The sequence below is a fragment of the Coregonus clupeaformis genome, chromosome 5, assembly GCF_020615455.1.
Source record: "Coregonus clupeaformis isolate EN_2021a chromosome 5, ASM2061545v1, whole genome shotgun sequence".
In the NCBI taxonomy this organism is placed as follows: domain Eukaryota; kingdom Metazoa; phylum Chordata; class Actinopteri; order Salmoniformes; family Salmonidae; genus Coregonus; species Coregonus clupeaformis.
Window position 1 is genome coordinate 9,886,368 of NC_059196.1, and position 23,106 is coordinate 9,909,473.

A 23,106-nucleotide genomic window follows, 5' to 3' on the forward strand; every position below is an offset into this window, starting at 1 on the left:
CCTGTAGGCTCTCCTCACCCGGATAAAGAAGGACTTGACCATGCTATTGGCCTTCCTATTCTCCGGCTGCCCGCCGTCGGAGTTGATGGCCATCTGGATGATCTTCACTATGTCGTCACTGAACTCAAGCTTAAAGAGAGAAGAGAGAAAACACCGCACTGAGTGATTGACACACTGCCCTCCATTTCATCCCTCTCTCCCTCCCTCTCTCCCTCTCTGAGTGAACTGCGTTTGAACTCTGAGCAAAGAGAGCTCCCTGGGGCTGAGCATTCATGCCACTACTCAGGTGTCTGTGGATGATGTGGCTCTGCATTCATACACACATAGCTAGTGTTATCACACAATGCTGGGCGGATACTGATGGGATGAAAGGATTGAAATGGACTGAGACAACACAGTCTGAAAATATCCACAAAAAAATGAAAATATCAAAGCTTTTGCGGGACGGTTGATTGAATGTGTTTTCAAAGTGCAAGGTTGTGAAATAACACGAGTGGGATGTGATTTTAGACTCACCACAGACTTGTAGCGCCCAGCGGCCAACTTCTTCTCCACCGACTCCAGGTCGAGGGGGGAGTCGTTGGGGGGAGTGACCTCGGTCAGGACCGGGGGGTCGGGCCCCTCGGGGGAGCGGCGAGTGGGTAAACTCTCCTCCGTCTCGGGGTTCAACTCAGGCGGCTTCATCACAGCCTAACGAGAGTGAGAGATGGAGATAGAGCGGGGGGAGGGGTGGGGGATACAGTCAAATTACATCTATCTGTCCAATTGCTCTACTAACACTTCAGACATACAACGAAATGATGTATAATCTGTTGGGCCAGATGTTTTTCCTGGTCATGTGACCAAAGCAGGACAAACTCTAGGCCCTAGTTATAGCAGACACTCCAGGGCCCAGAGTTTTTCCTGACCCTGTCACATGAGCAGGAAAAACTTGGTCATGTTACGTGGTCAGGAAAAACTCCTGGCCCTAAACATGCAACACGATATCCCCTTCTCACAGATATCCCCACCTCTCCTCACCTGTCTGTAGCGGAGCAGGTGTGTAGAGGTGCGGGAGTTGAGCAGCGCGGTGAGGACCTGGCGCACCAAGCCCTGCAGCTCCTTCTCCAGGGCCGTCCTCCACTCGGCCGGCTGGCGCTTCGTACAATTGGTGCAGGTGTAGGCCACGCTATCTGGCAGCTTGGACAGCAGCTCGTACATCTCGTCTGGTAGTGGGAGACAAGGGAGCAGAGAGGGAGGTTGACTTTTTACACTCATTTATCGGTTGGTTAAAAAAAATCGGTCGATTCTCCATATCAAAAGTGTTGACAACAGATCCATGCCGAGTACACAGCTATGGAAAGGCATGTTTTAGGGTGTATCAACAGAAGTTGAAATTGATGTCAACACATTTATGATACCCCAAAGTAGTGAATATATAGCAGCCAAAATAAAGAATGGTGTTGAGTTCAAATCTGTATCGCTTCATAGAGGTGAAGAGAAACAGACAGACTAAAAGACAGCATTGTTTCCAGTGAGTAGAGTTGTGAAACAAGCGCGCCCGCTAACCTGTGAGGTTCTCACACTTGGCGTGGACCCAGTGGTCGCACCTCCCACACTGCATCATCTTGCTCTCGTAGTCGTCCTCGTCATAGCACTTATCGCAAAGGGGGCAGAAGTTACCTGGAAAACACAAGTCGTTGTGTCATAGAACACTAAACACACTCTCTCCCCAAACCCACGGGGGGCCAGTATGAAAAATGTATGCACTCACTCACTGTAAGTCGCTCTGGATAAGAGCGTCTGCTAAATGACTAAAATGTAATGTAAATGTAACCCTACTCAACCCTTCTCATAGTACTGAGGAGGCAGATGCCAGGGTCGTGTTCTTTCCTTTAGGGACCAAACGGAACAAAACTGACTGAAACCAGAAGGGACTACCTGGACTTTGCCAACTAGAAACATTTTCGTTTTCTGTAGCAAAATGTTTTATATCGATGTGCCCTAATGACCAGGTGGTAAGAAGTTGAACGCTTTTGACATTTTCCTTGGTCAATTACAGATGTGGTCAGTGAGAGAATAGCCTGAGTACTGTAGCGCTACATCATTCTACATTACTTGCGACCAGGGCTCTCAATTTGGTCGCATTTGTGACAAAATATTTTGCTGTGCGACCAGGAGTTTTATTTTAGGAGCACTGTGCGACTTATTATCTCCCAGATAATAATTGTTGTAATGACAAGGCTTTGCTGTACCGTTGTTTCCGAGTGCCCTAGAGAAACAAGTGAGTGCAGATTCGTTAGCGTCATGGTTGCACCATTACTACAGCGAAAACAGCTTGCCTCTAGCCCAACCAGTTCAAAATAGCTGACCCATACTACCGGCGCAACATTTTTATATTCCTATATCGACTCACCGGGACCGCATCATACATTCATAAACTGTCTTGGGCAATTTTAAAAGTACTCGCGTGGACGTCATTAACCATTTGTTTACACTTTGTTCAGTCATGTTACCTCATTGGCTAGCGAACAACCTGGTTGGGGGCACAGAAAGGAATAAGGATAGCTTCTTCAGGAGATCAATGATCATAGCAATGACGGACATATCGCTTGCATGTCATCATCACAAACCTAATGTTTTTAAAGAGACAGTACAATTTTCTATGTAATGCATCTCAATAAAAAAAATTGTGCTTTTACACAATGTAGAAACCTAATACTCCACAAATGACCTTTTGATTTCAATGACAGGTATTCGTATTAACATTTTAGCTTTTATAATAAACAAATGATGTATTTACAGTGATACATGTTGGTTTCTAGGGCAAAACATGTGCTTCAAAAGTAGATAGAATTTATATAGGCCCAATACAGGCTGTATCTCAATCAATTTTGTAAAAATGATTTTCTAGTGCTCGTAAATTCCATGTGGTGCTCCTAGCTTTTTAAAGTTGGGCCCTGCTTGTGACTCACCTTTAGCAAAGAGTTTGGCACAGTCATGACATAGGGAAAAGTCATGTGACCACTGGGCGTCCCAGGCCTTCCCAGGTTTTGTGGCCCCACAACTCTTACAGCGAACGCACTTGGTGCAGATCTGGACACAACAAGGGCACAGAGGAGGGACAATTCATGACAAATTAATTCATGACAATTAAATGGTTAAACAAAAGGCAGTGGATATACAATAAACTTAACCATTTCCGATCCCTAGCCCTAACCCTAACCTTTGTGTCTGCTGGCCGAATATACACTAACAAAAAACACATTTTACTGCTTGGAGGAGGATGGCGTGACGCATACCCAGACTCGTTTCTTCTTGGTGGGTCTGGTGGGATGGTTGGGCCCCAGGCACTCGGGGTGATAGCTGTTTCGGCACTTCTCACACTCCAGAAGTTGCTGCTTGGGGAAGAAGAGGTGGAGAGAAGCGAGTTAGTAACCTAATTCCTATTTTGCCTCAGACTTTGTAATTAGATAAACATTGAAGCTCGAAGTACCCTTGAAACGTAAATCTTTCTCTACCTCTTGGTGGAAGACATTGACTAGAGCCAGACATAACAGGGATAATGATATAACAAGGCTAGGCAGTGGGATGTTTTCCTCCCAATAGTGCATACCAAAAGGCCTTCATCATGATATTGGGATGTGTCCCAAATGACACCTTACTCAACATTTAGAGCACTCCTTTTGACCCGTGCCCATAGAGCTCTGGTCAAATGTAGTGCACTAAATAGGGAATAGGAAGCCATTGGGGATGAATATATTGTTATTGGTCTGGATCAAAACCCTGATTAGAATGACAAAGAGGAGTAAACAGTAATTGGTTCTGGAATGAATCTTTTCTGAACAGTCCCCGTGGCATACTGGAAAATCCCCTCCCAATCTAATAACTCAGGAACATGAGGGTTTATGTCATTACGAGATTTCAAAATAATCTGTTTTGCTTTAGCTTTGTGGATTAACATTTCATGCGTTTATTTCCACAAGCAGTTGAAGACCCATCAACTGACGCTCCCGATCTACTTCTAGCAATTAGCAAAAACAAATACGTATTCTTAAACCCCTAATAGCCTTCGTTACTCACTCAAATCATTGGAAAGGGAGAGCCTTACTTTAGTCTTCTGGTGCTGGCGGCCACAGGTGTGGCAGAAGCGGCAGCGGCGGCAACACCAGTTCTCCCACTGCTCCTCCAGAGGGCGCTCAGTCTCCCCCAAGCAGAAGAGATGAAAGGGCTCGCAGCACACCTGGCAGAAGACAAACTGGAGGAGGAGAAGCAGAGTCAGTGCAGCACACAGTCAGTGGGGAGTGTTCAGTCAGTATGGATGAAATTAATAAATGGGTACTTAAGTGGAATATGTGGTGATAAAAGGCTGTGTGAGAGAGAGGTATTATTCAGCCACTTTGAACTGCCTGAAGACGACCACTATGGGTCTAAACCATGTGGCCTGTGTGCTATCTGAGTGTTTGTAGCTAGGCTCGGGCGATATACAGTATACTGGGGTATTTAGACATACCGACGGTATGATATTCAATACCCTCACGGGGGCTGCAGGGGTGCGTGCTACATCACTGCTAACTATAAGTTAACTATCTAAGATGTGCCAAATAAATTATATCCAGCTCAGGGCTCCAGCTATGCATTTGGTTTGCTAACTTGCTAGCTAAGTGGCTAGATGGCAAGATCAAGCTTCTTGGTTACAGCAGAGACAATCAATCCCCTCCTGGATTGTTTTGGTAATATTGTATACTCCGGTATGCTACACAAATGGTCCGAAAATCTGGATACCGTCCAAACCTATTCGTAGCCTTTGATATGTCATGTTGAATGCTTGAAGTGGGCCCGCTGGTGCTGTCCGGTAGAACCCTGTGATAGACTAGCATCCAAGGGTGTACCACCATGTTGTTAGATGAGTAGCTCCCTTTATTAAATTCTTATTTTGAAATACAAAGAAGCTCTCCTTTTCCCTCATTCTGAGAGCAAGGCCAGCCTGTCCTCACCTTTGTTGTGTGTGTGTGAGAAAGTGAGAAAGCACAAGGGTAGAGAGAGAGCGCGCAAGAGCAAGAGAGGCGCCCGTGACTCACCTCGACGTTGCCACTGCTAGCACAGAGGAAGCAGACAACCCGCGGGGTGATTGGCACGGAGGTGAGGAGGCTGAGGCCGCCCGTGGCCCACACATTTTCCACGTCATGGTCCTTCTTAAAATCCACTCTGATTCTGTGCACTCCGTCGCAGGGCACTTTCTGCTTGGCGGTGCCCCCAGTCGAGGGAGTGCTCAGCAAGTTTAAAGTACTGCTCTCAGGTTTGGTTGCCAACGGCTTCTGCTGCTAGGGAGAGGGAGGTAGAGGAGAGAGGGGTCAGGGATGAGGGCTAAGGGGGCATGGGACTTAGGGAATATAATTGTATATCACTTTATTGTCCATTTGCCTTTGGCTTCGCCTTACAAAAACGTCACGTCATGAAATTTGGTCAGTCGGTTATTGTCATGCAAAAGACTGCCGGTCTCGCGGTAACTGACCGTTAATTAACAAACACATTTTGCATTTCCAGACCTCCACACAAGCAGCTGATGCATGCCTTTGGGACCTCTACATTTAAGAAAGTCTAATAAATCTATTTAATGTACACCATCACAATAAATCCATTATTTATTTAAGCAGGTCTAATGCAACATTATGATATGAAGATAATGTATTTCAGAAGAATATGAGTTGGCCTACTGTATGCTATCTGGCTATGCTCCATGCCATAGGCTGTAGGCTTGTTCATTTTGCAGACAAGATATGCTTATAAGTCCTGTGCCATTATTTTATATAATTTTATAGTAAGAATATATTTGAACTTAGCTGAATAAAATAGAAAGGATATTTTTCCCATTCCAGAGCAAGTGCGCATATGAAAAGTGATAATTTGAAACAGGTCCTATACGCTAGACTTAAGAGTTATTTGGCAACTTCAGTTGTGAATAATACAAACCTTAGAATGTCTTAGAAATCGAAACATATCTGGGATGCATGATGCGACTATAGGCTATTGATGATTTGAGAAAGTCACAAAAAAAGCGTGCTCTCTGTTCCTTGCCCAGGATGCACGGGCTGTTCTCTCATCAAGTGATCATCATTTCAACAACCACAGTATTCTCAATTTAATCTTGTCTTTACTAATATGTAAAATCAGTTTAGATTTAGAACGGCCCATTATCAAATGAGCAAAAAAAAAAAAAAAAAGACATGTCATCCATATTCACTCAAATAGCGAATATATGCCTATGATATGCGTATGGAAGTTTTTAATTCATCATCACCTAAGAAAGCTCAGTCCATTTCGTTGTGTTAGGCTTTAAAACCAAAAAACCAACACTCGATCCCACTGATGTCAACAACTACAGACCAGTATCCCTTCTTTCTTTTCTTTCCAAAACTATTGAGCGTGCCGTCTTTAGCCAACTCTCTTGCTATCTCTCAGAATGACCTTCTTGATCCAAACCAGTCAGGTTTCAGGACTGGTCATTCAACTGAGACTGCTCTTCTCTGTGTCACGGAGGCTCTCCGCACTGCTAAAGCTAACTCTCTCTCCTCTGCTCTTGTCCTTCTAGACCTGTCTGCTGCCTTTGATACAGTGAACCATCAGATCCTCCTCTCCACCCTCTCCGAGCTGGGCATCTCCGGCGCGGCTCACTCCTGGATTGCGTCCTACCTGACCGGTCGCTCCTACCAAGTGGCGTGGCGAGAAGCTGTCTCCGCACAACGTGCTCTCACCACTGGTGTCCCTCAGGGCTCAGTTCTAGGCCCTCTCCTTTTCTCCCTATACACCAAGTCACTTGGCTCTGTCATATCCTCACATGGCCTCTCCTATCATTGCTACGCTGACGATACACAACTAATCTTCTCCTTTCCCCCTTCTGATAACCAGGTGGCGAATCGCATCTCTGCATGTCTGGCCGACATATCAGTATGGATGACGGATCACCACCTCAAGCTGAACCCTGGCAAGACGGAGCTGCTCTTCCTCCCGGGGAAGGACTGCCCGTTCCATGATCTCGCCATCACGGTTGACAACTCCGTTGTGTCCTCCTCCCAGAGTGCGAAGAGCCTTGGCGTGACCCTGGACAACACCCTGTCGTTCTCCGCTAACATCAAGGCGGTGACCCGATCCTGCAGGTTCATGCTCTACAACATTCGGAGAGTACGACCCTGCCTTACACAGGAAGCGGCACAGGTCCTAATCCAGGCACTTGTCATCTCCCGTCTGGATTACTGCAACTCGCTGTTGGCTGGGCTCCCTGCCTGTGCCATTAAACCCCTACAACTCATCCAGAATGCCGCAGCCCGTCTGGTGTTCAACCTTCCCAAGTTCTCTCACGTCACCCCCCCTCCTCCGCACACTCCACTGGCTTCCAGTTGAAGCTCGCATCCGTTACAAGACCATGGTGCTTGCCTATGGAGCAGTGAGGGGAACGGCACCTCCGTACCTTCAGGCTCTGATCAGTCCCTACACCCAGGCGAGGGCATTGCGTTCATCCACCTCTGGCCTGCTGGCTCCCTTCCTCTGCGGAAGCATAGTTCCCGGCTCAGCCCAGTCAAAGCTGTTCGCTGCTCTGGCACCCCAATGGTGGAACAAGCTCCCTCACGACGCCAGGACAGCGGAGTCACTCACCACCTTCCGGAGACATTTGAAACCCCACCTCTTTAAGGAACACCTGGGATAGGATAAAGTAATCCTTCTACCCCCCCCACCCAAAAAAAAATAATAAATAAATAATAATAATAAAAAATAGTATAATTGTAAAGTGGTTATCCCACTGGCTATAGGGTGAATGCACCAATTTGTAGTCGCTCTGGATAAGAGCGTCTGCTAAATGACGTAAATGTGCCCTTGAGCAAGGCACTTAACCCTAATTGCTCCTGTAAGTCGCTCTGGATAAGAGCGTCTGCTAAATGACTAAAATGTAAATGTAAATGTAAAACATCATCCTCAATGACCATGTTTTCCACTCAGTTTAAAATCGGTTGTTGAACTTCTTCTCTTCAAATGTATCATCCCAGTGAGGTGAGTTTTAAAAGCACAACACTGTTTAGATAATAAGTGTTTGATGTGATTTTCGATTGCATTTGCATTGATGTCAAAGTGGTTAGAGGGACAATAGAGCACTGAGTACCAGGCCATTAGCGCATTAGAGGAAATGACCGTGACTCAACGGTCACGTGGAATTATATTGCGGTCATGACTCATGACTGCCGGTGTGGCGGTAATACGGTCACCGCAACAGCCCTACTGCAGAACATACCTTCTCTTTTGGTTTGGTGGGTTTAGGTGGTGGCGGGACAGAGCGAGGAGTTGGTTTCTTCATTTGTTTCCCTTCGGGTGCTGAGGGGACACGCGTTATATGAGTACCAACGTTAGCTACAATACCATTTAGAGCAAATCACTGCTTTAGACCGCAGAACAAAGAAACTTAATTATATTAATTATTATGGTTAACAGTTGGATATACTAGTGTGCAAGTGGAAACAGCTATATTCTAGCCATTTCAGAAAGGGGTAATCATAACCATTACAATTGGAGATTTAACTGTAAGTCGCTCTGGATAAGAGCGTCTGCTAAATGACTCAAATGTAAATGTAAATGAGATGTCATGCTATGGCTCCTCCTACCGGTGTCTGTGATGGGCGTGGCCAAGCTCTGCTGCTGGGGCTTCCTCTTGGCTTCTGTGGGTGGAGACTTGGGAGCCCCTCCTCCCTCCTTTTTTGCAGGCCCCTGGGTGGGCTGTGGCCTCTGCTGTTGCTGTGGGGGCTGCTGGGGCTGGGGTGTTGGTGGGGAGGGGGAGCTCTGGAGTGAGGAGGACGATGAGGAAGAGGAGGAGGAAGGGGAGGAAGGAGGGGTGGGCTGCTGCGTCTTGCGTTCCTTCCTACAAGCAGCACCTGTGGGTGCCGTTGCAGGATGTTTCTGGTCTTGCCCAGGGGCAGTGGCGCAGCTGGGGACCTGGTCGTTTGGGGGGGTAGGGTTGTCGGCTGGGGGGGACTGCAACTGTGGCAGCAACGGCGGCTGTTTTTGCTTCTCCTCACCTGGCTTCGGGGGAGGGGTTTCACTCTTTTTTCGAGGGGGCTCCTCCTTCAAAGGGGGCGGGGCCTGTTTGAGACTGGGCTCCGTGCTCGTTGGGCCCTTGACGGGGTGTAACGCCTCCTTTTTTTCAGACAGTTTGTTCTTCTTCTTGTCTTTTTTGCCTAAAAATAAAAATGATACAATCCCGTCAATTACACTGAGAACTGTGAATGACAAAAACATTGTGGTTTTATGCATTAGGCTTTATGAAAGACACTGACCTCTCACTTGCTTCTGGAGAAAAATCTTGGAAGGCATCCACTGCAAATTCTGACACTTTCGGACCCTGTGACAACGTACAAGCATACAGTCAGTAACATATTCAAACATTGTGGCGTTAAATGAGCGAGACTGGGAAATCGCTCAACTCAAGTCAACATAACGTGATTCTCAATCTCTGATACTTACTTGCAACACTGCTTCTTGATATTGCGGCCCCCGAACTTGGGCTTGTCCAGGCAGTTGGTGCAGACTCCGCAGTCCTCGGGGACCTGGCAGCCGGGACACTGCCCGCAGCGCCGTGACCGCCGCCCCTTCCTGGGCGCCGCCCCTCCCTCCTGGATGATCTTGGTGTGCCTCATCACCGGTTTGATGGGAGGGGACTGGGGCTCCGCCTCTTCCGAGCCCGCCACTGAAGATTTGTCTGGGGGGGGCATTTGCAGCATAACATGGTGACTAATCAAAAGGTCCCAAATGGAAATAGGAAATCACTCTTGTAATGGGGTGCCAGGCCAGAAACATATGAAACAGAATAAGGTACGGCCCTTACCCTCAAACGCCATAACTTCCTTGATGTGTTGGAGAAGCATTTGATTAAGCGAGTGGGTCATACTTCATTACAAATATTCAAAAAGGGGACATGCCCGTTTAACACGAATCTCACCATCGTTCCCCATGGAAGACAGGATCTTTTCTCTCTCCTCCCACGGCAAGGCACTGAGGGTGGGCATGTCGTCGGGGAACACGGCCCGGTTACGGCCCAGGGCCACAGCGGCACGCCGACACACGTGCTTGATGCGCGGCCCTCGCACCGACGTCTCCGAAGAGTCGCTCTCCTGGCTCTGGTGGAGTGAAGCCAACAAAAATCAATACAGTATAACTTCACTTGATCGAGATGAAGTGGCCGAATTCTGGGACTGTGCATTTCAAGTTAAAAAATATTTTATCAATGTTAACTCTTCTAAATCAGTCTCTGAAGGGGCTACTCTGTAATAGGGTTGTCCAAACACTAGTATTGTGGAAAGGAAACAAAACATGAAGCAGACTTACATTTCTTGAGGAAAATAGTTATGTTCCAGACACACAGCCTTCTGTTACTACCCAGTCACATTGGTTTATTTTCCAAACTATAGCCCCTCATACAATATTTTACATACAACAGGTTTTTAGACCGTAGAGTTCAGTCTGCTTCAAGTTCTTTTTGTTTGGTGGAAAATCGAGTATCACCATACTGGTATCGTGACAGCCCTAATCTGTAAACCATCATTCTCCAGGCCCTCTTACCAGTTGACAGTACCTTTATTTAGATATACTCTCCTTTAGAAAACACTCTGAAAGATGTGTTTTCTAAAGGAGAGTATATTTGTGCACTGCTGTCTGCATAATGTACAAAGTGGTTTCGCAGAATTCCCCTTGAATAACCCCCTTTCAGGGACATTCCTGCTATCAAGTTTCAGTCTGTGTTCAAACACTTGCAATGTTATTTATGGCAACAAACATTCTCAGAATCATGTCAAATGATTTTATCGTGGTTGTGATGAGACATATCAAAACCCTTTCCGTGTTAAAATAAACCAACAGAAATAGTCTAGTCAGCAGAGGAGAGGAGGAGGGGCAGGAAGAGGGGAACTAACCTGAACTTTAGGATGGTCTGGAGACTTCAGTGACTTGCTCTTCTCAATCTTGAACAACTGCGCTTTGGCCTTCTTCAGCAGGCCCGCCACCCGCTTGTCGGCCACAGGCTGCTTCTCGGCGTGCGCCAGCATGGAGCCCAGGGATGGGGCCGCCGGGGGCTTCTTGCTGCCGGTCTGTCCTGGGGGAAGGCCTGTCTGCTGGGCAGGGGCACTTGTTTTCTCCTTCTCCCCAAGCTCAGCCTCTGGCCCCCTCTCCGAGGGTCGGCTCTTTTTGGAAAGGCGGCCCTTCGTCAAGATAAGGGGAATAGAGTGGACTACAGCCCTGTCTACGGGTGCCGTCTCTGTACCCGAGTCTACGGACGCTGACTTCTTCCTCCCAGGTGTCTTTTTAGGAGCGAGGGAGGTCAAAGACTCCTCCCCTTCCCTCCCCTCCACGGCAAACAGGCTGGGGGTCCTATTGGGAGAGGAGTCTGGAGTGGACGCCTTCCCTCTCCTCTCCCAATCTTTTCTGCCCTCCCTTTTGTTCTCTTTCTCGCGCTCTCTGCTTTTCTCCGTCTCCCTTTCCTTCTCCTTGACAGGAGCCGAGTCCCGGGAAGCTGAGGTGCTCCTCTCTCTCCCCCCTTTCCCGACACCGCGGCCCGTCTCCTGGGGGCTGGAAGTGAAGAGGGGGAAGAGTTGAGAAGAGGAACAAGAGGCGGAGTTGCCACCCGCAACGCCACCAAGGCTCCCGGTTGCTCTATGTCCATCGGAGGAGGAAGGAACGTGTATGGAGAGGCCCAGGGGGCCCGGTGAGAAGGTGCTGAAAGGGGCAGGCTTTAAGGCACTAGCAGGCAGAGAGCTGGAGGAGTTACTGGTGCTGCTGGCACCGGTGGAGACAGAGCCTGTCAGCACAGACATTTCAGAGGGGCCTTTTCCTGGCGGGGCCCCTGGCTGGCTGCTACGCGTGGTCATTGAGTGTGAGGGGGACCGGGGTTGACCGTGCAGGGGTCCCGGGGTCGTCCTCCTCCTGCGTCTCACCGACCGGCCCGACTTTGGGGAGGACTGGAGGGGGGACAGCGAACCCGGGCTGCTCCCCGATGATGACTGCAGGGTGACCGACTCAAAGATGCGTGAGTGTGCCTCGCTGGGAGTGAAGCGTGGGGCGCGCAGCAGTGGGCTACGCTTCTGGAGTGGCGGCGACTCGAAGCGGGACGAGGGGTGCTGCTGGTGGTGGTGGTGGTGATGCAGTGGAGAGAACATGCGGGTGCCCGTCCCAGAACCGCCGCCACTGCCTGGCGCGGGGTAACCCGTTGGAGCAACCCCCCCGGCACTGGCGCCATGGGGCATTAGACCCACGTCTTGGGCCGTGAGAGGGGGAGGGCGGAAGTTGTCGAAGATGGGCTTGCGGATAAGGCCCTCCTTGGCATACTTAGCGGAGGAGAAGTACTGCTGCTCAGTGCGAGACCGAGATGTCCAGCGGAAGGTGGGCTCTCTCAGGATGGACCTGCGCTTGTCCTGCAGGCTGGAGAGCACCAATGACGGGCCCTGGAGAAACGGGTGGGGCAGGATCCAAGGGGAGTGGGGGTGATGCTCTGCCGTGTTGGAGCCTGACTGGGCCTGCTGTGGGGGGCTAAGGAGAGGGGGGGGCGGGGGGGACGAGGAGGCGGTGGAGGCAGCCTGCTGAGAGTTGGACATCAACACTCCCGTGGCCGGGCTGATGATAGCTTTCTTCCCTCCGGTGGCCAGGCTGCCTCTGCCCCTCGCCCCAAGGCTGCCCCTGCCCACACCCTGCCCTCCGAGGCCCCGCCGGCCCCTCTCAATCAGAACCCGCTGATCCGGCTCGGGCTCTGACGGCGGCCTGGAGGTTTGCAGCATGGCCCCCTCCCTCTCTCCCTGGGAGGACGGGGAGTGGTCTCGCTCGTCGTCATGCTCGGACAGGGCCTGAGTGCCCTCCGAAGCCTGGGAGTCGCAAGACGAGTCGTCCAGGCTGGGGCTGCTGGAGCGGGACGACTCGCCCGACGAGAGCTGGGAGGAGTGCTGGGACACGGCGCTGGAGCCGCACGAGGCAGCGCTGCTGCTGAAGCGCCCGTTGCTGGTGCTGTTGCAGCTGTTGTTGTTGTTGAGCAGGCCGGCCGCCACGGCCGTAGCCCTGCTGGGTGTGACGGGGGCGGGGGGAGGGAGGGTGTCGACCGGAGCTGCGGTCACGGCTGTAGCAGCGGCAGTGGTGACTGCAGCTGTAGACGCCCGCATGGGGGAGGAGGCCGAGGTGGGCTGGGGGGCAGCGACGGGGGGAGGGACAGCATCTAACCGTGCCATCTTCATGTGGGGGTGAGGGGCGCCGAAGCTGCCCTCGTCCTCGATGAAGCGCTTTGGGGTTTTGATGATGCGCAGCGAGACGGTGCTCACCACGGGCATGATGAACTGCCTGATGTTCTTCAGCTGCGTTCTCCTCCTCCTCCGGATGCCCGCCTCCATGGCTGCCACCCCTTGGCCTCCTATGGCCACCACCTCCTTCTCTAACAATTTCTTTTTCTGCGCACCTTTCTTGGCGCGCTGCAGCAGCTGCTTGGCGATTGCAGCGTCAGTGCGTTTGGAGGGGGGAACGATCCGCACAGGCTTGATTTGGCGAGGGCTGGTTCTCAGGTTCAGCGGCCTGCCCAGCTTGGAGGGAGAGGATGAGGGGAGCGGGCTGGAGGGCGGGGAGGAGATGTGGACGTCGAGGCTGTCGTCCTCCCCAGCAACTTGGGACGCCTTGAGCTTAGACTGCTGTTGAGGAGAGTGGGGGTCCGTATCTCTGTCCCGGCGGACCCTGAAGGCCTTTTGTTTGGTTTCATCTGAACCAGAGGCCTGGGCAGCAGCGGCGGCGGCAGCCTCGGCTTTGAGGCGCTCGGCAGAGGGAGGTCGTCCTCGTCTGCGCCGGGGCACGCCGGGAACTGGCACACACTTCCTGGCGATGGCCTTGAGCGGGCTCAGTTTGACCTCACGGAGCCGCTTCAGTTTGGTCACCTTGGACTCGCGGCTCACTTTGGGAGGCTTGGCCTCTGCGTCCTGCTGCTGCACGGAGCCCAGGGGCGTTCTCTTTGTGGGTTTCCTCTCCTCGTCCCTGTCCTTGCGGTGTGCAGATGTGGAGCAGTGCTCCTGCCCCAAATGCATGCTGTCATTGTCATTGGCTGTATGGCTGCCGCCCTGCAAACTCCTTTGGGTGCCAGAGGCTGGAGGACGGCCTCTCCTCTTCTCTCCAGAGCCAGGCGGCCTCCCTGGCAGGCGCTTGGCCTTCTCCGCAGGCCACTCCTGGACCTCGGGTTTCCCCGAGGCAGGCGAGGGGGAAGGGCCGGCACCTGCGGGCCCTTTCTTTGCAATCAGGGCCCGCGGGGGTCGGCCTCTGGGCTTCTTCTCCTGCGTGGGAGTAACTGGTAAAAAACAGACAAAAAGAATGGGTTTCAAATAAGTGGGGATGAACTACAACACAATGGCTCCTTCTACCATTTTTGGGAGAGCAGAGAGAGATATACACACACACACACACACACACACACACACACACACACACACACACGACCAAAAGTATGTGGACACCTGCTCGTCGAACATCTCATTCCAAAATATCATAGGCATTAAATATGGAGTTGGTCCCCCTTTGCTGCAGTAACAGCCTCCACTCTTCTGGGAGGGTTTTCCAGTAGATGTTGGAAAAATGCTGCGGGGACTTGCTTCCATTCAGCCACAAGAGCATTAGTAAGGTTGGGCACTGATGTTGGGCGATAACCTGGCTCGCAGTCGGAGTTCCAATTCATCCCAAAGGTGTTCGATGGCGTTGATGTCAGGGCTCTGTGCAGGCCAGTCAAGTTCTTCCACACCGGTCACGACTAACCATTTCTGTATGGACCTCGTTTTGTGCACGGGGGCATTGTCATGCTGAAACAGGAAAGGGCATTCCCCAAACTGTTGCCACAAAGTTAGAAGCACAGAATCGTCTAGAATGTCATTGTATGCTGCAGGGTTAAGAGTTCCCTTCACTGGAACTAAGGGGCTAGTCCGAACCATGAAAAACAGCCCCAGACCATTATCCTCCTCCACCAAACTGTACAGTTGGCACTATGAATTGGGGCAGGTAGCGTTCTCCTGGAATCCGCCAAACCCAGATTCATCCGTTGGACTGCCAGATGGTGAAGCGTGATTCATCACTCCAGAGAACGCGTTTCCACTGCTCCAGAGTCCAATGGCGGCGAGCTTTAAACCACTCCAGCCGACGTTCGGCATTGCGCATGGTGATCGAAGGCTTGTGTGCGGCTGTTTGGCCATGGAAACCCATTTCATGAAGCTTCCGACAAAAAGTTATTGTGCTGACGTTGCTTCCAGAGGCAGTTTGGAACTCGGTAGTGAGTGTTGCAACCGAGGACAGACCATTTTTACGCGCAATGAGCATCAGCACTCGGCGGTCCCGTTCTGTGAGCTTGTGCGGCCTACCACTTCATGGCTGAGCCATTGATGCTCCTAAACGTTTCCACTTCACAATAACAACACTTACAGTTAACCGGGGCAGCTCTAGCAGGGCAGAAATTTGATGAACTGACTTGTTGGAATGGTGGCATCCTATGATGGTGCCACGTTTAAAGTCACTGAGCTCTTCAGTAAGGCCATTCTACTGCCAATGTTTCTCTATGGAGACTGCATGGCTGTGTGCTCGATTTTATACACCTGTCAGCAACTTTTGAGATTATATAGATAGATAGATGACAATCTAACACACACACAGTACCAGTCAAAAGTTTGGACACCTACTCATTCCAGGGTTTCTTTATTTTTACTATTTTATACATTGTAGAATAATAATGAAATAACACATATGGAATAATGTAGTACCCCCAAAAAAAAGTGTTCAACAAATCAAAATATATTTTATATTTGAGATTCTTCAAAGTAGCCACCCTTTGCCTTCATGACAGCTTTGCACACTCTTGGCATTCTCTCAACCAGCTTCATGAGGTAGTCACCTGGAATGCATTTCAATTAACAGGTGCGCCTTGTTAAAAGTTAATTTGTGGAATTTCTTTCCTTCTTAATGCGTTTGAGCCAATCAATCAGTTGCGACAAGGTAGGGGGGGAATACAGAAGAGAGCCCTATTTGGTAAAAGACCAAGTACACATTTTGGCAAGAACAGCTCAAATAAGCAAAGAGAAAGGATAGCCCAACATTACTTTAAGACATGAAGGTCAGTCAATCCGGAAAATTAAGAACTTTGAACGTTTTTTCAAGTGCAGTCGCAAAAACCATCACGCGCTATGATGAAACTGGCTCTCATGAGGACCACCACAGGAAAGGAAGACCCAAAGTTACCTCTGCTGCAGAGGATAAGTTCATTAGAGTTAACTGAATTGCGGCAAAGAAATCACTACTAAAAGGACACCAATGAGAAGAGATTTGTTTGGGCCAAGAAACACGAGCAATGGACATCAGACCGGTGGAAATCTGTCCTTTGGTCTAATGAGTCCAAATTGGAGATTTTTGGTTCCAACCGCCGTTTCTTTGTGAGACACAGAGTAGGTGAATGGATGATATCCCACTGTAAAGCATGGAGGAGGAGGTGTTATGGTGTGGGGGTGCTTTGTTGGTGACACTGTCTGTGATTTATTTAGAACTCAAGGCACACTTAACCAGCATGACTACCACAGCATTCTGCAGCGACACGCCATCCCATTTGGTTTGCGCTTAGTGGGACTATTACTTGTTTTTCCAACAGGACAATGACCCAACACACCTCCAGGCTGTGTAAGGGTTATTTGACCAAGAAGGAGAGTGATGGAGTGCTGCATCAGATGATCTGGCCTCCACAATCACCTGACCTCAACCCAATTGAGATGGTTTGGGATGAGTTGGACCGCAGAGTGAAGGAAAAGCAGCCAACAAGTGCTCAGCATATGTGGGAACTCCTTCAAGACTGTTGTAAAAGCATTCCAGGTGAAGCTGGTTGAGAGAATGCCAAGAGTGTGCAAAGCTGTTATCAAGGCAAAGGGTGGCTACTTTAAAGAAACTCAAATATAAAATATATTTTGACATGTTTAACACATTTTTGGTTACTACATGATTCCATAAGTGTTATTTCATAGTTTTGATGTCTTCACTATTACTCTACAATGTAGAAAATTGTAAAAAAATAAAGAAAAACCCTTGAATGAGTAAGTGTGTCCAAATGTTTGACTGGTATTGTATTTGTATATGTATGCATGCATGTATGCATGTACACTGCTGTTCAAAAGTTTGGGGTCACTTAGAAATGTCCTTGTTTTCGAAAGAAAAGCAATTGTTTTGTCCATTAAAATAACAACAAAGAAATACAGTGTAGACATTGTTAATGTTGTAAATGGCTATTGTAGCTGGAAACGGCAGATTTTTAATGGAATATCTACATAGGCGTACAGAGGCCCATTATCCGCAACCATCAGTCCTGTGTGCCAATGGCACGTTGTGTTTGCTAATCCAAGTTTATCATTTAAAAAAAGGCTAATTGATCATTAGAAAACCCTTTTGCAATTATGTTAGCACAGCTGGAAACTGTTGTGCTGATTAAAGAAGCAATAAAACTGGCCTTCTTGAGACTAGTTGAGTATCTGGAGCATCAGCAATTGTGGATTCGATTACAGGCTCAAAATGGCCAGAAACAAAGAACTTTCTTCTGAAACTCGTCAGTCTATTCTTGTTCTGAGAAATGAAGGCTATTCCATGCGAGAAATTGCCAAGAAACTGAAGATCTCGTACAACGCTGTGTACTACTCCCTTCACAGAACAGCGCAAACTGGCTCTAACCAGAATAGAAAGAGGAGTGGGAGGCACCGGTGCACAACTGAGCAAGAGGACAAATACAGAGTGTCTAGTTTGAGAAACAGATGCCTCACAGGTCCTCAACTGGCAGCTTCATTAAATAGTACCCGCAAAACACCAGTCTCAACGTCAACAGTGAAGAGGCGACTCCGGGATGCTGACCTTCTAGGCAGAGTTGCAAAGAAAAAGCCATATCGCAGACTGGCCAGTAATAAAAATAAAAGATTAAGATGGGCAAAAGAACACAGACACTGGACAGAGGAAGATCGGAAAAAAGTGTTATGGACAGACGAATCGAAGTTTGAGGTGTTCGGATCACAAAGAAGAACATTTGTGAGACGCAGAACAAATGAAAAGATGCTGGAGGAGTGCTTGATGCAATCTGTCAAGCATGGTGGAGGCAATGTGATGGTCTGGGGGTGCTTTGGTGGTGGTAGAGTGGGAGATTTATACAGGGTAAAATGGATCTTGAAGAAGGAAGGCTATCACTCCATTTTGCAACGCCATGCTATACCCTGTGGACGGCAATTGATTGGAGCCAATTTCCTCCTACAACAGGACAATGACCCAAAGCACAGCTCCAAACTATGCAATAACTATTTAGGGAAGAAGCAGTCAGCTGGTATTCTGTCTATAATGGAGTGGCCAGCACAGTCACCGGATCTCAACCCTATTGAGCTGTTGTGGGAGCAGCTTGACCGTATGGTATGTAAGAAGTGCCCATCAAGCCAATCCAACTTGTGGGAGGTACTTCAGGAAACATGGGGTGAAATCTCTTCAGATTACCTCAACAAATTCACAACTAGAATGCCAAAGGTCTGCAAGGCTGTAATTGCTGCAAATTGAGAATTATTTGACGAAAGCAAAGTTTGAAGGACACAATTATTTAAATTAAAAATCATTCTTTCTAACCTTGTCAATGATTACATTTCCTATGCATTTTGCTATATTTCCTATTCAAACTCATTTCATGTATGTTTTCATGGAAAACAAGGACATTTCTAAGTGACCCCAAACTTTTGGACGGTAGTGTGTGTATATATATACACACACACACACAGTGGAATAATGGTCTGGGGCTGTTTTCATGGTTTGGGCTAGGCAATTTAGTTCCAGTGAAGGGAAATCTTAACGCTACAGCATATAATGACATCCTAGACGATTCTGTGCTTCCAACTCTGTGGCAACAGTTTGGGGAAGGCGCTTTCCTGTTTCAGCATGACAATGCTCCCTTGCAAAGCGAGGTCCATACAGAAATGGTTTGTCGAGATCGGTGTGGAAGAACTTGACTGGCCTGCACAGAGCCCTGACCTCAACTCCATCGAACACCATTGGGATAAATTGGAACTCCGACTGCGAGCCAGGCCTAATCGCCCAACATCAGTGCCCGACTTCACTAACGCTCTTGTGGCTGAATGGAAGCAAGTCCCCTCAGCAATGTTCCAACATCTAATGGAAAGCCTTCCCAGAAGTGTGGACTCTGTTATAGCAGCAAAGGTGGGACCAAGTCCATATTAATGCCCATGATTTTGGAATGAGACGTTCGACGAGCAGGTGTCCACATACTTTTGGTCATGTAGTGTATATAAATAAAAACACCTCACCTGCCAACGTCCTTGACTGACTCTGTATTCGTCGGTGTTCACTGACTGTACCAAACCCTCCAAATGCTCCTTCCTATGGAGGGAAAAGACAAGAAACATGAAATGTAAATATGTTTGCCGAAATACTTAAATCGAATAACAGCATGAAGAATCTTTGTTTTTTTAATTTGCAAAAAAAAATGTACAGGTCAAAGTGAGTGAATAACAGATTCAGAATTCAAATCATCCATCAAAGCCACAATGTTCAGGCCTAGCTGTGCACTTCAGTCATCCCCGTACTGAAACCACTCAAAACGAAGATAGAGTTTAGTCCCCTTAAAAGTTACGATAGTCCAATCTCACTTTCACCTGGCAGCTGACTCACTCCAGTCGGGTTCCAGTCATTCCGTTTCCCTATGCTTTCCAGATGAGGTGCCTAAAGCTGCTGGAGAAGGCTCAGTCAGAACGCTAGGCATTCTCAAAATGTCCAACTCGGAGCTGAGTAACAGACAGTGCCGCCAAAACCACAAGTCAGTCAAGCCTTTTCCTGTCTTTGGTAAATACTAAGCTGATAAGGCACGTGTTTTAAACCATTTCACCTGTGTTTTATACTGAAAGTCACGTTTTTTTCTTCTTCAATAGTGATCAGGGGCGTGCAACTATACTTTTCCCTTCACAGAAAACACATTAGTGCAAAACATTCGGCAGAAAATCAGATGACAACAGAAGTGCAACGCTATTTGGCTAGTAGCCACACAAGTAAATGAGCTTACAATGAAAAAGCACAAATGTACCCAGCTACATTTTCTGTTTTGCTTTAAGTTCATCTTGCATTTTACCTGAGAAAAGTAGGCTACACCGAGAAAAGTACCAGAGAAATGTAGCTCCACATCAGTCAGAGAGTTGCCTGCTGATAGAATGCCTGTTCATGAATTCTCATCCTGGAGAAATGCAACTGAAGCACAAAATTTGTCTGATGCCGAGCAGAAGTTACAATAAGAAGCATATTTCTTACGCATTCTTTTTTTTGCTGCGTGAAAAAAAAAATTCTGTTAACAGGACCCCTGTGAACTAAGGGTTTTTAGTAGCTTATACCTCAAAAGGAAAATTGCAGAGTTTCAAAAAAATTCGTTGTTTAGGAGTGCAAAGGCGAATTGAGTTATTGCACACGCACACTTCACAGAGTAGGCGTTCCCTAACGGAAATATACGAATGCATGCTAGAACGCGCCAATAGGATCTCGCTAGCTCGTGCTTGGCTCTGCCCACCTCCTTGCTTGTTCTGCCCACTATGGCTCATTTGTTCCCATTTGAAAATGACAGGTCTATCTTGGTTTAGTTAAACAAATCTTTGGAGAAACGTTTCCTATAGCATTTGATGGTCACAGACAGTCATAAGGCTACACGGATGTATTTAAATTATATCTATGGCACCGTTGAGAATGACATTTGTTTTTCTTCACTTCCAGGAAGTACCATCAGGGCACACAGGTATCCTTAGCAGCAGTGGTTGCTAGGCTGCCTGAAATCAGCTGTGATGCTACCCACTCAGTCATGTAATCTTTGAGAGGGCCTGATTAATAATAATAATAATAATAATAATAATAATAAGCCATTTAGCAGACGCTTTTATCCAAAGCGACTTACAGTCATGCGTGCATACATTTTTGTGTATGGGTGGTCCCGGGGATCGAACCCACTACTACGGGGATCGAACCCACTACCTTGGCGTTACAAGCGCCGTGCTCTACCAGCTGTAACGACTCATCTCCTGACATAATACACACACATTCACTTATTAGGGTACTTATTTTACTTTCCTCTAAAATGTTTCACTCTCTCCTCATGTTGAGGTAAGGCACAGTGAACACGGCCATCTTTAGCTCTAGAAGTTACCGGAAGGCAATCATTCCAAAGCAATTCAGACAGCATGTTAAACATGACTCAGTGAGGTCCACAACATCCAATGGAGCTCTCAGCTGACTAGGCCTAGGCTGCGTCTCAAATGGAACCCTAGCGCCTGTTTAGTACATTACTTTTGACCAGGGCTCATAGGACTCTGGTCAAAAGTAGCACAGTAGACAGGGAATAGGGTGTCATTTGGGACACAGTCCTTGTCTACAACTGTACATGATAATGGTGGACCTAATCAGTGCAGTCACTACAGTGGGGTGTGGGATGTTTTATATCAGGATATCAACGCGTCACACTCACAGCACCAGGAAGTGTGTTCTTGGATTGATTCAATTAAAGATCCGCTCTGCTCACTTGGAATTGGACAGAAATGGAATATTACTCAGGCTCCAGGACCCTCCATTTGTAATTACGTCTGGGCCACAGGATGAGTGTGTAACAGTAATTATAGATAAAACAAGAGGCAGACTGACTCAATGTCCTCCAACACCAAGGTGGGGCCCCACTCATCAACTGCAAAATGCCTTTACATGAAAACAGCAAAGGTATATTATATGGTAGGCCTAGCTTAACTATCACAAGTATTGTTGTTTATGTGACCATTAGACTTGGGCAACTGGGCAAGTTGAGAGGCCAAAGATAACTCATACATGCCTGTCAGAAAACACATAGGCCTTAGACGCCCATCTTTGCATCCCACCGTAACTAGGCCTTACCACCACTAGCCACAGTCCACAGAGCATCCCCAGCCAACCAACCCTGCAGGGCTGGTGAGATGATTCATATCTCAGAGTTCCTTTGGAAGTCTTTTGTGTCACTCCTCGTGCCGGAGGGGTGGGGGTGTGTCATTTCATCTTTATTTATAGCAGCATGTGGGGCTGCAGATTAAGTCCCTTCGGCCCAGTTTGTAGAGCAGCTGCTGTCTAGGAGTCCACACTACAGTCTTAACTCCAACCTGAATAGCACCGCCAACTTGTTAACATCACATTTACTATTCATTTAGTGATTAGGTCACATTCAGTCGGCGGCAATTTCATTTGACATATAGCCTAGATTTTTGGTTTTGACGACAAGTGTCGATAATTTGCAATACAATAGCAGCCTGATAAATGATCAGCTTTGCCTTTTCAAATTCATTCATTTTCAATAATGTTGCCCACTGATACCTGCATTTTTAGATCTATCCATCTCTCACTTCAACTGTGACACTGATCGACGCTGTGCTGCAGCTCATACAGACAGCGTTTCTCAGCATCTTCTCAGGCAGGCTGCTATAGCTGTTGGTTGGTTGGTTGCAAGGAGCGGAAAGCGACAAACGCGAGTAGCTCGATGACATCACCGCTCTGCCTCCCTGGCACACACACAAACACTCCTCCTCCCTTCGCGTGAACCACACCGCAAGATGTAAACAACAGAGCCAAAACACGAGGGAAGGAGGAAGAGGAAAGGGGGATGGGCAGAAAAGGAGGGTGTGCGTGTGTAAAGGAACAGCGTCTTGACCACCTGGTACAGCAACTGAGACTGTGCATGTCTCCAGGGGGACTGTGAGGATGAAAAGGGGTTGGGGTTGAACACGCTGGCACAGAAGCAAGCTAAATCCCAATCTAAACAAGCCTCCCACACACTACAAGCCTCCCACTCCCCGTGCAGCCAGCCATGCGCTGGAGACGCTCACACTCGCTCCACGCCCACAGGCAACCCAGGGACAGTAGCGTGCTGCGAAACCAAAAGGGCTTATGGGCTCACTTGCAGGACAGGGGGCAGCAGGCAGCCTAGCGGTTAAGAACTTTGGGCCAGTAACTGAAAGGTCGCTGGTTCGAATCCCAGAGCCGACTAGGTGAAATATCCGTCTGTGCTCTTGAGCAAGGCCATAATTGCTC

General features: G+C 48.3%; 1 protein-coding gene across 2 annotated transcripts in view; it reads right to left on the reverse strand.

Moving 5' to 3' along the window:
* The window catches only part of LOC121560747 (histone-lysine N-methyltransferase 2A-like), a 58,208-nt gene that overhangs the window by 30,452 nt on the left and 4,650 nt on the right, over positions 1-23,106 (reverse strand). For both annotated transcript variants that reach the window (XM_045212395.1, XM_041873667.2), the window contains exons 2-16: positions 19,335-19,407; positions 10,932-14,320; positions 9,962-10,139; positions 9,487-9,721; positions 9,300-9,364; positions 8,631-9,200; positions 8,264-8,343; positions 5,061-5,300; positions 4,091-4,237; positions 3,282-3,377; positions 2,955-3,075; positions 1,549-1,662; positions 1,021-1,205; positions 517-690; positions 19-129 (exon numbers count right to left, since the gene is read on the reverse strand). In XM_045212395.1, coding sequence (XP_045068330.1) covers positions 19-129; positions 517-690; positions 1,021-1,205; positions 1,549-1,662; positions 2,955-3,075; positions 3,282-3,377; positions 4,091-4,237; positions 5,061-5,300; positions 8,264-8,343; positions 8,631-9,200; positions 9,300-9,364; positions 9,487-9,721; positions 9,962-10,139; positions 10,932-14,320; positions 19,335-19,407 — 5,778 coding nt within the window. The remainder of the gene's footprint in view (positions 1-18; positions 130-516; positions 691-1,020; positions 1,206-1,548; positions 1,663-2,954; positions 3,076-3,281; positions 3,378-4,090; positions 4,238-5,060; positions 5,301-8,263; positions 8,344-8,630; positions 9,201-9,299; positions 9,365-9,486; positions 9,722-9,961; positions 10,140-10,931; positions 14,321-19,334; positions 19,408-23,106) is intronic.